This window comes from Choristoneura fumiferana, chromosome 27 (assembly GCF_025370935.1).
Source record: "Choristoneura fumiferana chromosome 27, NRCan_CFum_1, whole genome shotgun sequence".
In the NCBI taxonomy this organism is placed as follows: domain Eukaryota; kingdom Metazoa; phylum Arthropoda; class Insecta; order Lepidoptera; family Tortricidae; genus Choristoneura; species Choristoneura fumiferana.
In genome coordinates, this window is record NC_133498.1 from 6,198,538 (window position 1) to 6,217,638 (window position 19,101).

The 19,101-nt window shown below is 38.6% G+C and overlaps 1 protein-coding gene across 3 annotated transcripts in view; it reads right to left on the minus strand.

Annotated features, from left to right (window-relative positions):
• Dll (homeotic protein distal-less) overlaps positions 1 to 19,101 on the minus strand; it is a 132,462-nt gene that overhangs the window by 108,816 nt on the left and 4,545 nt on the right. For all 3 annotated transcript variants that reach the window (XR_012453028.1, XR_012453027.1, XM_074108752.1), the window contains exon 2: positions 375 to 844. Coding sequence is in view for 1 of the 3 variants with exons in the window: in XM_074108752.1 (XP_073964853.1) it covers positions 375 to 696 (322 nt within the window). In the remaining 2 variants the exon portion in view is untranslated. The remainder of the gene's footprint in view (positions 1 to 374; positions 845 to 19,101) is intronic.

Genomic DNA, 19,101 nt, shown 5'->3' on the forward strand with positions numbered 1-19,101 from the left:
AAGTATTTTAAACTTTCATTCGTCTCCACTTCTGATCACATCCGCTACAATAATAGTCAAAACGTCGATGTTATTTTATTGTATTAGGTATTCATATTTATGAAATGGTTCTCTATCGTTTGCCTGAATTTCATATATGCCATAATGTATCGTTTTCCATAATCTTCATTTGCCACAGAGTAATTTATTTTTGAAATAGTATTTTCTTCAGAGTTGATATTAACTAACCTAACCTAATATACTATAAGATGGCATTTAAAAAAATCCCAAAAACAGCACGGTTCTATATATTTTATGGCAAAAGTTGATATGGCAAGTGAAATTCGGACAAATTAAATTCGGGCAAGTAAAAGTATACGTTATGAAATACTTACCATCTTTAGGCGGACTGGAGCATTGCGGCGCGTACGACCCCAAATGGTACCCGTATGTGTTTTGATGCATAGGAGGGAAGGGATACCCCAACGACCGGGGACTAGGGAACCCAGATGCCTCGTGGGGGTTCTGCTGACCCCCCGGACTCCCAAAGTGATGGGGGTGCTGATACCCCCCCTTAAACCCATACCCGTGCTGCTGGAGCTCAATAAAAGCCGATTTTGAAGAGACGTTAGTTGGGGTAGAGTTCGCCGAGTTTGGGTCGTGGGGGGTTTGGGATCCCAAATGGTGGTGGTGGTCTAGGTTGTCCTGGGTCGTCATGGCGGGCTGTGGGGTCGACGGGCCCCCCCCGTCTGCGGACGTGGGAGGCCCGAAGGGATCTGAGAAACTCAGGGTGGGTTTTGGGGACTGGATTCGGGTAATTTTGAGGGCTGGGGGGGTCTCGGGTTGTATTGCGCCGCTTTTTAGCCTGAAACAAAAAACAAAGGGTGAGACGGTGGATATAACTTAGTCAATGTGCCAATACTGACTTATATTTTGAAGATATAGGTTTGTAGTTTCTACATGAAGAAATACACTAGTTTTTTTTCACTGGTATATTTTCTTCGTCTCCAGACTTTATAAGTCTCAATGCTGGACACAGGCATCCTCTTAGAATGAGAGTTTTACACACACACAGACCACTGAATTACTTTATGTGTAGGTTTACTCACGATGTTTGCCTTCACTGAAAAACTCATGGCAAACGCAATTAATCAATTTTAAAGTTTGGAAACTCACGAGGTGCATGCTTTTTAGATAATTCTCCTGAAGATTGCTAACCATCACTACCATCAGGTACCTAACCCCATTTGCTCGTTTGTGTACTATGCTAAAAAAACTAAAATCCTAAAATTGATCGCAATTTAAAATCAAAATCCTGGCAACATTCACTAACCAATCGCGCGTAAACTTGAAATTCGAACGAAAATACAAATTCGAACGCCTCCCACGGGGTCACTGGAGGTCGTAGGAGTTTTCTGGAAACAATTTAAGAGCCGTCACGGTCAATTGAACGAATGAACGAGTCGAGCCGTTCACAGGGCTGGCCAGTAAGTGAATTAAGATGCGTTTGAAGAAAAAAAGTTTAGATACTGAAATGTAAGGCGCGGGGCACACTATCAGTTTGGCGAAATTTTAGGATAGGTACACATTGATTTACATCAATCTCTCAAGTGACTAGCCACATGGTCTAGTTCACGCTTGACTACCATCGGGAAATACCTTTGATTCACCAAACGAAACCGCAAACGTACAATTTGTAATTTGTTACAAGAATGAGAAGTTCTCTGTACCATGACTGGAATGTGACAAAGTTCTAAATGTGATCTTAGACATCATAGCAGTATAATTATTATTCTGGACATGGTTGTGTTCGATAATGTTTTAAAAAACACGGTCTCCAAAATCAGCCCTCCTATTGGTTGTTTTTGACAGCTGTCAGTCTACTCGCTTAAGATAAACATTAGAAATATGTATATATTTTAATAACAAATTATCTTGGGTAGTTACTTTATTGTATGGCATTAAAGCCTTTACCTTTTCATTCCCAAAAAACAACAGGTGCCGCTATATTTGTCAAAACGTCTTCTTAATTTAAATGTGATATTCATAGACGAATGAACTTTCGATGTTTAAAGGGTCTATGATTGACCACACTAGCGAATAAACGAATAAAACACAATCTGTTTTACAGCTCTCTTCCTAGAAAAAACTAATTGGTTGCCCAATCTGTGGTCCATATACCGTTTAATTTCTTACAAAACACAAGAGAAAACGTTCTGCCTTTAAAACAAATGACCTAAAGAATTAGTGATAAAAAAATACCCTTTCGGCAAGCTCTTTGAGTTAATTACCACGACACGTCGTCCCTTTCACGCGCAGCTTAATTTGTATAAGCCGCTCCCTTTCTCTCATAAGGTTCTTTATTGGGCTCTCATCTCGCCGGCGCCTCAAAAGGTCGGGTCAAAACGTTTTATTTTTTTTATGTTTGTTTGTTTGTGTGTTGATTACTCATGACCGTAATAATAATGTTTAGAACAAACTAATTGGTGTAAATTTTTATTGAAAAATATTACTCGTTTGTATTAATTGCGTTGAAGTCTTCATATTTCTGAATAATTGTTATAATTAAGTGTATAAGCATGCGTTATTGATGATTTTATTAAGTTTTTATGCTGGTCGTTTTGTTTTAAACTTTTTTTTTAGACTTATGACAAATAATGTGTCGCATAGATGCAATTGACATAGTTATGGTGGAGGAGTAAGCTCAAGTTAATGCAGATGCACCTTTAGTTAAAAACACTTGGGAATCATTGCAACCTTTGCTATATTACACTTAGAATCGAACTCTACATCCCTGAGTTTATCGCATTATAAAATTAAAACAAAAGAATCAAAAAGGTTACAATTATTTAAGGATATCAAATTCATTTCTTGTCGTTATGTAAGATAAAGATAGAGTACAATCACACCTGCATTAGTATCTGCCACAGCGGAGTTTCTAGAAGGGAGTAATGCAGGTGGTAGGACCTTGTGCAAGGTCCGCCCGGATTGCTACCACCATCTTGCTCGCTAATCCTGCCGTGAAGCAACAGTGCTTGCACTGTTGTGTTTCGGCGTGGAGATTAAGACAACCGGTGAAATTACTGGCACTTGAGGTATCCCATCTTAGGCCTCTAGGTTGGCAACGCATCTGCAATCCCCTGGTGTTGCAGGTATCTATGGGCGGTGGTGATCTCTTACCATTAGGAGACCCACTTGCTCGTTTGCAATCTAGTCGAATAAAAAAAAAGGTCAATCGTCGAATCCAACTCGGATGGGCAGCGTTCGGGAAACGCAGCAATGTCTCCTCGTCCAAAATCCCTCAGTGTATTACGACGAAAGTATTTAACCAATGTGTGTTGCCATATGGATCCGCGTAGTGTTTCACTATAGCTCCTATAGGTAAGTAAAAGCTAGAATACTTAGGCTATAGTCTCAAAGGAATTAACTTTATTGAACCTGAAAAGGCTCCCTTAAATTGTCATTTCAAAGCGCAATAATTATCTCAAAAACAGTTGAAGTGATTTTAATAAGCCAAATCTAAGAACCACTGCAAGGAAACTCGCTTCCTACTCTAGAGTTTCTGCTTAACCTTGAGCTGGGCAACCAAAGAGCAGCAATCGCCACAGTGGCTTGTTTTTTTATTAAACCATTTTTATCGTATGAACTGTCCATTATATTGAGTAATTATTTTGTTTATAAATAAATAATAATAATAATATTTATTTATTCAGATTATATATCCATTTTTTTAGTAAACATAAATATCACAGGACACTTGACATCAATTGACCTAGTCATAAAGTAGGCAAAGTTTGTGTTATGGGTACTAGGCAAAGTAGGCAATGGATAAGCATACTTTAATAGATAGATATTTATCGACAATACAAACTGAAACATGGATGCACAGAAAAACCAGAAAAAGAGACCAGCGCTGGGAAAATAAGTAAATAAATAAAAATAGTATAAAAATAGTAGTAAATAAGTAAGTAAGTAAGTAGTAGAAATAAGCAACCTGAGATATGTATGCATAGGAAAAATTCGTGTCTAGATTCCTGTCCAGCGGTGGTGTAGGGGTTAAAGCACGCAGCACGGATTGCTGAGGACCTGGGTTCGATTCCCAGCGCTGGTCTCTTTTTCTGGTTTTTCTGTGCATCCATGTCTCAGTTTGTATTTTCGATATGGTTTCACGGGATACCCGTAAAAGTAACAAATTTGGAGTTGAAATAAAAAATACAAAAAGACTCCAAAAAACCAATCATAAGACTCGAGCACAATCATTCCTAATGGTTTCACAAACCACTGGACTCTCTGGTCGTCGTGTTTATAGTTAATTGGTTATTGTACTTGACTAACCTTCAATCGCAAAACTTACTTTAACAATGTCTTAACCTGTCATTACTCCAGTCAATCTAATTACCTTTTTACAGTTACCTTTGGATCGTGTTTGCCTACTGAACCGAATCAAGGGGTCCATGGGAACATATGAAAAAGCCATAAATATTGGACCCTATAAAATACTATTGAGTATTCATTAAAGACAGGCAGACATGCTTCAGTTGGCGCCTTGTGCGTAAAGTAGAACGAAATGTAGATATTAAAATTATACGACAGCTATATTAATGGTTGGTTTTATTTCAGAATTTAATTTTGAGTAAAAAGAAAAGAAAAATATAATTCCTGCAAAATCACAGTCAAGTAGGTACATACTACACTTTAATTTATCTATTTTTAATTTTATTGCTTACAGCATGTTTGATACTCCTGCTTAATCTTAGTACAATCCAAAGAACGGAGACTAGAACGCGTCAAATCAACCAAGCAGTAGATTGATCTGGGGTTGTAAACAGTTTTTTACAACGAAAAACAAAGTTAATGTATCAACTTAATAAATTTCAAGTGTCTTTTCTCCGATTACCGTTATTATAAAAAAGTAATGTTATAATAGTGATGTCTCTGTCTTCCCAAAGATCGTCCTATGACAATGTGTAATAAAGTTATGAATGAAGAAAATTTACAACCAAAGAACCCATCTTATCATCATTATCATTGATTGATGATTGTAATGGCATGGGTTGTGTATGAATAACAATTAATGGCTTTATTGTTAGTTGTGGCCGATATAAAAAGTAAATAGGAGATATTAGTCAATGGAATGCTTTTTTGACAATAATTGTGGTAAGTTGCAAAAAGGGAGATATTTATTAGACGTTATATTCCGTTTGCTTTACATGTGCACGTTTTTATTGACATGGTAGAAGATTCTGTTACAGTTTGTTATCCAGTAGAAGTACCTACATACAGGACGTCTAATCTAAAAATAATAGAAAACTATCAAATTCTACAGCCCATTTATAAAAAATGTGATCACAAACATGAGGCAGTTAAAATGCTCGAATAATGATATGACTCCTAGGCGGAATTGGAGATCGAGTAGTGATACTCCTGAAGAGTTATAAGTTTGGGCGTAGAGAAGTTACTTGATTAAAGAGAAATAAACATATCGTTATCGTTATCGTTATCGTGACTCATCTGACCAGCTGTTCAGCTGCAAGGACGCAGAGGCGTTGAGTATCAGAGTCCCAGGGACGCCGAAAGCCATAAGGTGGGCTCGGGAGGACACCCCGTCACGATACCGGCTGCTGACCCGTGGAGTATTAGTGGGGTCTTAACTACCACTAGCCTGTAGCTACCCATATTGCGACGTAATGTACACCCGGACAAACCTAAAACTTAAGGGCGCTAATTGTTCCGCTGAATATTCAACTGTACCTCCTGCCCGAGACACCAGAGAGCCAAAGTGATAGGACAGGACTGTAGGGCGTGTGCAGTCAGGATGCGGAGTGGAAGGATGGAGTCGACCCGAATACCATGCATGCATTGATTAAAGAGAAATAAACATAGTTGGTTTATTAAAGCCATTGGGATTTACTAGATCAAAGTTTTATTACTTTTTATACCACGTCGGTGCCAAACAGGCATGCGGCCCGCCTGATGTTAAGCAATTACCGCCGCCTAGGAACGCTTGCAACACCCGAAGTATCACTCGCGCGTTGCCGACCCTGCATAAACCTTTTCATACCCCTTTTGAAGACCTCCATGCTGTAACTCGCTGGGAAAACCACGACAGGAAGTTCATTCCACAATTTAAGTGTTCTATGGAGAAAACACCTTTAGAACCGAACGGTACGCGACCGTTCTGACTCCAACATGTGGGGATGAACCCCCTGTCTATGGCGATCGGTGCGATGGTAGAAAGTTGCTGTAGGCATCATGTCAAAAAGTTCTTCAGAACACAGTCCAGTACTTATCGCATTACATTATGTGCGCTTTACCAATACTAATGTTAACCAAAGGCAAACATGCTAAACTAATTCTCGGAAACTGCGAGCAACTTCGATAATATAAAGATTTTTTCAACGAATAGTTTTCGGCTTTTTTTTTCAAAATGGCAGAGCCATAGGGGTTTTGAGGTGCGCGGTGAATTTATTTAGTTTTCAGCTATGCGAAGACAGACGAGGTCTACAACCTGACGAAGCTAGTTTGTCATAAGATGTAGAGCAACCTTGGTCTATCGGTGATACTTGGTAACTCGGTGATACTACATTATTATCTTACACAGATCTCGCTATGAAGAATATAAGCTATAGAATTGATAGCAGCTGTCAGTTTTGATGCTTGCAATCGGGTTGGCAGCGATTTAACTGCTTGCATTACCTCATTATTAGCTCAGCGTAAGATATAAAGTCGATGATACCTACTGCAATGCCGCGTAACCAGCAATGACATATTTTTTTTCAGGAGAGCTTTACGATTTAAGTATTTTATCTTTGTATTTAAATCTATATCCAGCCGCGAAATCCCATTTTTTTGTAGGATACGCGGCATTGCAGTATCATCGACGACAACGCAATATCACCGATAAACCAAGGTTTGACTATTATATACTCGAGTGTGGGCCGCCACTCGGCTGTATGCTGTATTAAATACTCAGTGGGCATTTGATTCTAAACACAAGCACCGTATTTATTTCCCAACATGCGAGAAAAAAACAAGTAAAACCAGCTCTCGAGCTAGCGGTACCAATAAGCATCGTAACCATGTCGAATTCACTATTTTTGATCATAAAATCGCTAGCACGCGATCATTTCTTAACATTTTATTGTCTTTTATTAATTAATATGCCAGTTTTTGTCCGGCTGTCCGGTCATGCAACATTGCAACACACTAGCACGCTAATATTTGTCATGACTGTACTTTGATTTAGCTGAATGATCTTGCAAGTTTGTTTGTGTAGGCGCGTCTTTAATTTTGTTAAACACCATTTTCCAACTGATGGTCTCGTGGCTTTCCATGGAATAATAAAATGTTGCTCTAGCTCGCGTGGTAGTTTCGAAAAATTTCTTCTTAGTCATTTTCTATGACTTAAGAGAAATTTCTGCTTAATTTCAAATCTCCAGCTCCTGCGGTTTAGGCTGTCTGTCAGTCAATCAGTTGCGATATACATGTCTTTGAGCAAAGGATCCATATTTTAGAGATGCTAAAAAAAACAAAGACAGTATTGTCTAAAGCAGAGTTTAGACATGCAAGGAAAATCGTGCAAGTTGCATTACATTGCGGCGCTCGATTGACCACTACAAACTCGTTGGCTTTACGGCCTCGAAATGTAATGCAACTTGCACGATTTTCCTTGCAAGTCTAACTAGGCTTAACTCGCTGACGTTCGCTATCGTATTCAGCATCTCTTTCTACCCTCGTCTGACATCGTGTGACAGAAAAGTGGTGAAAACGATTGTGATTACAAGTGTGTTAGACAAAGACCTCAGATCAGCAGTAAAAAACCCTAGAGCTGAAAAGATGCATGACTGTGATTAAAACGATAGAGGTGAGTAGGTAAGAGTTGTAGCGTTTGCATTCTGTACGCTCTGCCTATCTCAATGGGATACAGGTATGCACTTATGTAGCCCTGTCCCTATGTTCATTCTTTATTGAAAACAGCGCCATCTCTCGTTCTGGGCAAGAACAATAAATATGAAAAATACTGTGGAAAAATAGATAGTTAATTGTCTCCAAAACACGTAGGGAAATTAGAGGTAGTGTAGGGGTACACATGTGTTCGTCCCGACTCCTTGCTTTTCTGTTTATTTTTTCATTATGTTTCATTTGTTTATGTAAATATCAAAGCAATACATAAAGAGAGACAAATGTTAAGTTCACAAGGGGTGTTAGGCTAGCTTTCTTGTGTCAGCTCACCGCTGACGGTGTGAATAGAAGTCACAGAGTAGATTTTAGAATGAATAATGACCAACAAAATCATCAACGTATCAACGACATTCGGGGAAGTACTTAATTGTATTGAATCTAATGAGGGTTTCTGTAATAGCTAAATGGCACTAGTATCGTGAGATCCATTTGTCACTTTTGACATTTGTGTCAAATTTATGATTGGTTAAATAACTAAATACTGATGGTATGGTACTGGCGGTTGGCTTGGTGTTTTAACACTTTAGCATTATGCAGAGCCAGTGTCCGATTCACAACCGCAATGACACATACCGTCCTTCGTGTTGTCTATTTGTACTTAATAATATTGCTGTGTTTTGTGTTGTGAGTAAATGTAATTTCTTTTAATCAGCCAATCGCAAGCGAGACTGAAACGTCAAACGGGTTTTACGGTACTAACGCCATCTAGCGATATATGGCCTTTCAAAAACCCCTTATTGATGTGGCACTGGTGTACTTACAACTTAAGGTGACAATAATAAACCGTGATTAATAAAAAAATCTATGAATAAAATATGAAGACTCGTGTCGGCCCATCCTTGAACCTATTGATAAGAACGAGTATTTAAAAAAAACAATAATTGCACAGACACTGCAACTCAAACGCAGTATCGTGACTGCATTTTTTTCAACAATCGATCAGACAATCATGCAGTTCTTATTGCTTCTGACACTTATTGCCTTCTGAAGATGAAATACTAGCGAATCGTATTTTTTATGATACGCGTCTTTGATTTGAGGAGACGATCTTAATTGGTGGCGCACGCGACGCAAAAAAAAGATGACGCTCTACCACGTGATTAAGATCGGCCAAGTGTGTGCCGGATCGCGCATAACGAAGGGTCCTCCATTTTAGAGTTATAAAAGATTGAAATTCAAGTTTAGACAGGGAAAGAAATACTAACATGCGATGTCACACGCAAGACAGCAGAACAAAGACTTTTCCGAACTGGTGGTAGTTTTTTTTTGACATTCATCTGCGCTGGTTATGGCTTGAATTGAATAAAGATATTTTGACTTTGACTTTGACTTTGAAGCACCAGGGTAGGCACTACTATTCATCGGTCGCAACTCTCGCTAAATCCCCCGCTAGACCGGCAGGGCTGCTACGAAATTCGAAAATCAAAGTTTGTGTCTTTCAGTCTCTCTGACACTTATACTATTTAATACGAGAGCGAGAGGGACGGTACGAAACGAACTTTGATGTTCGAATTTCGGAGTAGGCCCCCAGTAGGAGGCCTACCAAGCCTACGGCTTCCGGTTCATAATCGCCACTAAACCTTTTTCCCCAACGGCTTTGTTTTTCGAGCGATGTGGCCTTTTCTTCGATTACGGAACCCAAAAAAAGGAACCTCTAGTCTATGGTAACTCACAAACCGACGCACCGGAGCCCATTTTCCACTGATAAAAAGACTCATTTGCAGTCACTATCGAGACTAATTTGTCGCCAATACTACATATACATGTATATGTGATTAACATAGTAACACGCACATGTGCGCGTGCGTCAGGCAATAAAAACTAAGTAGTGCTTTAATGTAACGTATTGAAATTAAAACTTTTGATGTGCGGTTTTGACCGACTTTAAACAAAAGGGTGTCGTGAGTTAACACGTCTGCCATTCTGGAGTTTATTCTGTTTTAGGGATTATTGATTGGTTAATAAATATGAATAGCTTCCAAGGCATTACATTATAAATTTTGAAGATGATTAAAAATACACACAAGAGTAGGTAGTTAGTTTATAGTTAAATTTTATTTATGGTTATTTTATCTTAATATGAGTTTTCTCTTTAATTAATTTAATATCTACAAAATCTAATATTTAGCACACAGGATATTTCGAGGATTTAACGTTTTAAACTTTTGTGATTTTCACTCATAGTCAAAATACCCCAAACGGGACTTATCACCTTACACGGTCTACCCTTGATCACGGCCACTGTAACGTGGTCGAAACGTCGAGGTAAATATTACTCGTGTGTTTTAGCGTGATAAGCCCCGTTTGTGGTATTTTTACTATTTCCAGGATTGTACTCGTAGATGCCAGTTGCAGTAGAGGTTATAAATGTTTCTATACTTAGTTCCTTCCATGAATAGACTGAAAACACATAGGTATTTTTGTGTATTACCTATACGTTAATGTATTTACTGTGTGTTCACCAAATTTGTATAGGGGGTGGAAGTAACACTTTAGGACCTAAAGTGTTATCTAAAGTTTAGGTGACGTATGCTGGGCAGCCAACGTGTTAATTGTATGTCTGTCTGTGACATCTAAGTTCCCGAACGGATTGAACGGTTTAGAGTTTAGATGCGAGGCAGATAAACTATATATGTAAGTATTCTTAATTGTACAAAATAAAGCTAAAGTAGCAAGCTCATTACATTCACGATGCAAATTTTCGGAATTCCCATGGAAATTTAGCAAAATCCACGAATTTTAATTCAACTGCTTGATCTATTGATTTACGTAATTTATTGAATCAGGCGTTACTTTGCGGAGGTCCATATCAATGAACTAAAAGAACAACAACACAACAACAACAACACAACAACTAACAACAACAACAACTAACAACACACAACAACTAACAACTGGTAGCATGGTGTACGGTTGTGTCACTCTGAAGATGAGCTCTGGTTGAGTTCGAAACGCGTCATTGTAGTGCGGTGGTGGTGATAGATGGGTTTGTGTGATTTGTGCGTGTTCTTACAGTGTGGAGGTGGAGGAGCTGCATGAACACGCATATTTTGCATAAGCTTAGCTATCGTAAGGTCGCGGGTGAGCAAGGAAATTATTTTAGTTCATTGATTTACGCGTTCGAAGCTGCGGGTACACACTAGTGTGTCATAAAAAATAACTTAGCTTAGTACTTATAGTGTTATGAATATTTTCCTATGAAATCGACAAGTTCTTGAACTAAAGCAACATTTTACGTAAACTCTAGTTTTACCTGTTATGTGCCTGGTTATAAGCTAGAATACATAAGAATGGTTAGATTAGAAGCTAGTTTTAGAAACCTGAATGGTTACGTAGATATATGTTTATGATCATCTAGATGTTAAATTTATGAACAGCAAAAATCTGGGAATTGATCCAGATTTATAAAAAAAAACAAAGAGAGAAATAAAACTAAAACAGTTACTTTACTCACTCGCGACCTTTTTAAGCAAAGCAAAAAGTAAGTAAGCAAAGTAACGCCTGATTCAGTAAATTATATAAAACATTTGTCCTTTTGACGACCGGATATACCAGTGATAAGACTGGCCTTGAGGATTCGAGTGCGAAATTCACGATTAATTGGTGTCAACATAAAACATCAATGGACTGAATAGGTACAGTCAACGTCATAAATATCTTGTCGCTTTCAGTCAGTACACAGTTTCGTATAGCTTTTCAAACATGACGTTAAAATGGCAAGGTACAAAAGTGATCACTTATTTATGGCGTTGACTGTACAATTACTTTGCTCTCCCGCGACCTTGTGATAAGCTACGTCTATGTCAGCTCCTCCGCCATCTGACTGTAAGGACACAAAACTTACTATCATATCGCCACACAACACCGACGCGTTTCGAACTCAGCAAGAGTCCAATCTCAGAGCAACACAACCAATAAATAAATCTACTGAATAAAATACATAAAAAAATCTATTAAATATCGAAAATACAAACTGAAACATAAATGCACAGAAAAAAGAGACCAGCGCTGGAAATCGAACCCAGGTCCTAAGCATTCCGCGCTGCGTGCTATACCCCTACACCACCACTGGACAGGAGTACAGGCACAAATTTCTCCTAAGCACCACATCTCAGCTTGTTTGTTTCTTATTTAGCCACTTAAACAGCGACACTAGCGACATCTCTGCTTTAGCCCTCATCGAGAAACTTTCAGCATTCCATCGGAAGTAACCGCTCACCCGGGCAAGAATCTATGTCTATTTAATATAATTTAGCATTCGATTTCATTAATTAGCATCACAACGCTCTAAGAGAAACAGCTTCGAAAAGTCTGGTATCTCGTTCACCTCACTTAGGAATGAAAAGGACAGCAATGATCTCTAAATAGGGCATAAAAATATGCAAGAATGCCTATAGGTGCTGTTAACATGTTTTAATTTTTATTGTCAATTGTTTGTTAATGGATGCAAGGAAAAAGTTGAGAATTTTGTCTCGCATTGATAGATTGGTAGTGAACACCTTTTGACGATCTTTTTGACCTTAAGGTGCTAATAATTTGAGCGTTCTCTGTAACTGGCCCTATGCTACGAAGTGCAAAATCGGAACTTCGTATCTTGCCGACCCGCTGCTGACGCTTATATTATTTAATACGAGAGTGAGAGGGACAGCACGGCACGAACTTCGATTTTCGACTTTCCTAGTAGCCCCCCCAGAACATAAAGCATTCGCTGTTTTTTTTTTGTCTAACTGAACAACAACCAGAGGCAAGCATAGAGCCAAAAATAATGCTAAATTTCGTCACTATTGTGGTGCTTCTGACATTCTGCATCACATGGTAATAATAACAAAAAAGGGCGTTTTCGTGTACAGATGTACCCTTTCCTTTTTTTAATTTTGGAAAAAATATGTCTTTTCCTACTCAGAATCAAGAGAACATCTTTTCACACAAAATTTCTAAGCCAATATCCCTCCTTAGGGTGCAGACAGACGAGCGTAATTCTTTGAGTTACGAGTCGCGTAATTTTTGCTGAATTCGGCAAGCACACGGCGACTCAAAATATAGATCATCATTTCATCATCAGCCGGAAGACGTCCACTGCTGAACACATATAGCATGAAACCAAAATTACGCGAGTCACAACACGAAACATACGCTCGTCTGGCTGCACCCTTATTTTCCACCTCCATTTTTACAAAGAATTCGAAATGTTGCCATAATCACGCCACAACTTGGACAAAGAAGTAAGATTACAATCGTTTGCAAGTAGGCAACTGGCGTGTTTTGATTCGCGTGCGTTGGCTGTCCTGATGGTGATAAAAACTGTTTCTTCACTGTAATTATACTTATCGGCTTTAGCCCGCAGACCTTTGCCTGTCCTTGGTAAAAAAACAACTTCAATCACAACACAGAGAAATATCCTAACTTAGACGTTAAGTAGGTACTGGGGCCATATTGTCTATCAGACAGACGTTTACAACCGGTGTGCCGCGGCACATGTATTGTGTGCCGCGTATACTTTCAGGTGTGCCACTATTGCCGCGAAGTGTATGCATTGAAATCATGAATAGCTATTTTAATGAGAAAAAAATAGTACGGAAACAATTGACGCGTGGCGTGTGCGATTAACGTTGTCAGGTTGTTATGGTAACGGAGCGGAAGGATTGGCGGGGCGGGTGGAATACTCCACGCGCCAGTCCGATTCGCTCATGACTAATTTTTACTGGTTTGCCGTGAAACCCACTTGCTGGTTTACCATCCAGTCGATAAAAAAAACTGATGACCGAAAAGTGTGCCGTTGAAACCAGAAGGTTGAAAACGCCTGGTTCACGATCGCATTCGCTATCTCTTTCTAGCCTCGTCTTACACCGTGTGACAGAAAGAAGTGGTGAAAACAATTGTGATTCCAAGTGTGATAATGGAAAAGGCATCTGGCAGAAAATCAGCGCTACATGCCTCTAACGCATCAGCAGGCTATGGGTCAGCGGCCATTTCGCTTTTACGGTAGGTACACACTTCCAGAATTGTGTACTATTTTCATGTCTGTAACTATTGCTTTATTTGTGTAAAAATCTTGGCAGTTAAAATCGTGGGCAAAAGCTAGAATTTTTATATAAAAAAATATCATGGAATGGAAAAAATACCAATTGACCTAGTCCCAATTCCCAAACTAAGCAAAGCTTGTACTATGGGTACTAGGCAACGTATAAACATACCTAAATAGATAAATACATACTTATACAGAATTAGGATTGCGTTTGACTACAATCACGCCTAATGTTAAGCGAAGATATGGAGTAAGATGGTGCAGCTTGCCTAATAAATGACCATTCACCCTAGATTTGAAGACGGCCAGATTGTAGCGATCAGGGAACACAGACAGACGCAGTATCATACTTTTATGTTTATTCGTAGATGCAATGTAAAGCGAAATGCTTGATGTTTGTAGCGTGACAGGCGACGTCAGTTGTGTTCTAGAATGGCGTACATTGATACCAGTAAGTATTTAATTTGTATGAAACAAGGAAAATTTGAATTTTTTGGTGCTGGGAGGTCACGCCAACTAATGCAGACCATCAAAAAAAGAAAAGTTGCCTATCTGGGTCACGTATTAAGACATGACAGATACGAACTCTTGCAACTGATAATGATGGGCAAAGTGGCAGGCAAAAGAGCAGTGGGTCGTAGGAAGAAATCGTGGCTACGCAATATCCGGGAATGGACGGGAGTTAAGAGCGCCGCGGAGCTTTTTAGACTGGCAAAAGACCGAATTAGATATGCGGAGCTGACTGCCAACCTTCACTAGTTGGAGAGGCACTTGAAGAGAGAGAGAGAAGGAAAATTCAAAGACTCCATTATTTTGAAAAGTCGCTGAACTAATGTTGTTCAGTTTGACGAGGACGATCTATGTTTTAATTTTTTGCTTGTATTACAGGCCACACCCGTTATACACTAACAATAAATGTAAAATGTCGAAATCAGTGCCAACAAGAGCCATGCTTAGCATAATTTAAACTGCGGAAAGCTAGTTACACATACATGAATCTTTTCTTCTAGTTACTACGCTCTTGCTTGACTGGTCGTGGACGTCAGTTCAGGATCAGTAACAAACCTTCATGACGACTTTGTGGGGAAAAAATAGAACTGGCCAGCGAAAACTGTCCACGCATTTTTTACGAAACTTTAAATGCCTAAGTACTTAGCCGTGATAGTTTTCTTTTATTGGTGATAACTCATTATAAATTTTATTTAACAGATAAATGTGATACCGTCTCTGTCTATTCGGACAAAACAAACAGAGACGGCATCACAGATATCGGTCACATAAATTAATCAATGTATGGTGAAACAGGGGGTAAATGAAGTACTATAAACCGCTTTTGCGGTTTATTTCAGATTTTCCAGCCAGCGGTTTAGCTTGTGTGGGAGGAGGACAATTGACTCTATCAAAAATGAGCAATTTAAATTTAGCAAATGGATCACTAAATCTAAAAATGATTTTCAAGAATTAATATTTTTTAAATTATTTTGTTATGACGAAGAATTTTATTTTGGCACTTTTTCAGCATAGAGTTAGTTAACAAATATACTCTTGCAAAATTACAGCTTTCTAGAACTAGCAATCTTTAAGAAAAGCTACGGACGGACGAAGCTATAAGAGTTCCTTGCAGGACTACGTAACCCTAAAAAGGACAGTCAATTGAATCGAATAAAAAATATAAAAACACAGTCTATGGCTTCAAAATGGCGGGAGATATGACATTTGACGCGGCCATTCATCACACGTCAAACAGCGCCGCCATCTTGTGTTCCCTTACAAGGCGACATAATTATTTTAATTATTAGCGGCTGTATGAGGAGTAGATTGAGATGTCTTTTCATAATCCGGTAATAAAATTAGTAATATACTGTATTCTGTCGCGAAATGAGGTTAGAGGCATTTTGTTTATTGGTATTGGCGGTAATGACAGCAGGTGGTTGTTGGATTAGCATAAACAATACGCATATTTTTATGGCAACATTGTTACAATATGTGATATGTCTGTCTTACAAGGATGTGGAGTGATTAAGGACACTGCAGGTTAGACTGACTAACTTACTATTACTGATTAGCTTACTATTTCTGGTGTACAATAAAGAGTCATTGTATTGTATTGTATTGTAACTTATCTGTGAATCAGACCAAGCAATAAATACTACACAGCGAACGACATTGAAACTGGTCTGGTCAGTGTGCATTTTATTTATTTATTTATTTTAGGAAAACAAACAGCTTGAAATAATACAAAGTATAAAACACATAAAAATATTAGTGTAGCTACAACAGTTTCCACTATTAAAAGAACATAACATGCTGCTCAGGCAAGACAAAAAAAAAACTAAATTTACAAGCACAACATCATCTTATTGTATTGAGGCACATGAACAAAGATATTAAAGATTAAATACACTTTACTAATTCAAAGAATTACTAAAGAGACTAACATTAACACAGAGACACATTAAGAGATTAACATTTTAACATTTTCTTCGACAAAACAATAATTAAGCACTAGATAGAGTTGGTGAGCAGTGAAAAGCGACAACTTTCGCTCACACAACGCTTATCCTAGTTTAAATAGATCTGTACGCCAAGTTTCATGAAAATCCGTTCAGCTGTTATTGCGTGATTGAGGAACAAACCTTCACAAACTTTCACATTTATGATATAGCAGGATCTTGTTTTATGCGATTTCCGTTAACTTTGGCAGACAGCTCAGTTCATTGATAGCAACTATCTATTAATTATTTTTGTATGAAAATAACAGAACACAGGATAATAAGATGTACAAAGGCGAACTAGTTTTTTATTTAGTTATTTAATTTTCTTCTCTGTTATTTAATGTAATATTTTTGACCTCAATTAAATTGTAATTTTTGGCTACATCGAAGATATAATTTTTTCTTCTTCGAAAACCTTCTACAATCTTCTTTAACGACCTTGCTTTTGTTTTCTTACAACCTAATAATATTTAGAAAAAAAGCCAATATTTATTTGCCAACACTAAATACAAGATATACACCAACACAGATAATAAAAACACAAAAGTTAAAAAAAAACTGTATAAGTAGGTAAGCTTTTTGTCCTGCGGCAAAAGGAGCTAACTCAGCTATTTCACGAAATCAAGATCCCGGATTTCCAAACACAGCAAGTACCATTCAACCAATCCATAACAACACAACCTAATCGTGTCTGAACAAGACGTCAAGTACCATTTGTGACGATCCATATCTATTTGTCACTCAATCACTTGTGTTGATAAATTAACTATTTCGGTTGGAAACATCGTTTTTCGGTGTATTTGCATTGATTTTTACTGCCACAGAGGACTGTGAACAAATTACTTACTGTTTTAACAACAATTAAATTACAATACAGTTATTTAAACATGTTTTATGTACAATAAAGAGCTGTACAATACAATACAATAGAAACAACGGCAAAATAGCTACCTAATCTGGAAAAAATCGGCTAAGTGCGAGTCAGATTCGCGCACGAAGAGTTCCGTACCATTATCTATACAAGACTAGACATTAGCAAAAAACGGCAAAAAATCACCATTGTTGTACCTATTTATTTTATTTTAATTTAACTATTTATTTTCTGTGGATATTTCAAGTGTCTACCTGTTGCAGTTATTAATATCAAGCAAAAAAAAACAAAAAGAACACGTTTGTTGTATGTTTTGTACTGTTGTTAGTGTTTGTTGTTATAGCGGCAACAGAAATGCATCATCTGTGAAAATTTCAACTGTCTAGCTATCACGTTTGATGAGATACAGCCTGGTGACAGACAGACCGACGGACAGTGGAGTCTTGTTAATAGTATCCCGTTTTCACCCATTGGGTACGAAACCCTAGAAATGATCTGTGTACAGTCACCGGCACCATCTGACACAACGAAGCGTGCATAAATATCTGGGGCTAGCTCTTTCTCTGGGGCCGGTAGGACGTGCCTGATATTTTTCCACACTTCGCTGTGACAGATATTAATGCAGGCTGTAGGTACCTAATTCGTGCAAATCTGTGATGCCTTTTCCTCGACGACGGCCAAGCCAAAAGGAAAGGTAATGATTATCTTTGTGCTAATAACAATGCGGAGAATAGATGGTCGCTGGGGCCGAAAGGTTCTCGAGTGGAAACCGCGGATCGGCAAGCGTAGCGTAGGATGTCCACCAACGAGATGGTCGCGGTGGAAAGTCGCGGGTTCACGGTGGATGCAAGCCGCTTCCAACCGAGGCAACTAGAGGTCTGTGGGGGAGGCCTATGTCCAACAGTGGACGCCTTATGGCCGATATGATGATGATGATGATGATAACGAATAACATATCGGTCTTCTCATCTGTCTGAGTCGTGCTTGATTTTAGAATAAGACGGACCCATCTCTTCCCGCGGGTGTCATAAAAAGCGACGGTGGACATGATGTGAGAGTGTGCAGCGCTCTTTATTGCAAAGTACGAACTCAGGACTTCAGCACTGGGTAGAAAGCAAAGGAAAACCACCGCACCATTTTCCCAAGAAAGGCGTCATGAAGTTTTACTTCTGACCCTCAATCGACGGCCACGACCGCTGTCAAGAATGAAGCGGTTTAAAATTTCAATTTTGTAAGAGATCACCACCGCCCAAAAACATCTGCAACACCATGGGTATTGCAGATGCGTTGCCAACCTAGAGGCCTAAGATGGGATACCTCAAGTGCCAGTAATTTCACCGGCTGTCTTACTCTCCACGCCGAAACACAACAGTGCAAGCACTGCTGTTTCACGGCAGGATTAGCGAGCAAGATGGTGGTAGCCATCCGGGCGGACCTTGCACAAGGTCCTACCACCTGCCACCATCTAACACCATTTTTGATAAGTAGTAAACAGTAAAACAAATAAATAGTTTATTTTCAACGACACCAACAAAAACATGGAGCAAACCTAACCTAATTCTATCAATCCAATAGTTAATTATATCGTATCGTCGAGTCTCAAACGATTGACTTGACATTTGACACTGCTCTTGTTTATATCAATTGACACTAATATACCTAATACATCATTAGATGAAATAAAGGGCTAACATATTTCATATTCCTTCGCTCGGAAGGGCCGCTAAGCGAATGCATAAATAATTATTATCGATTTGTATTCCAACTTC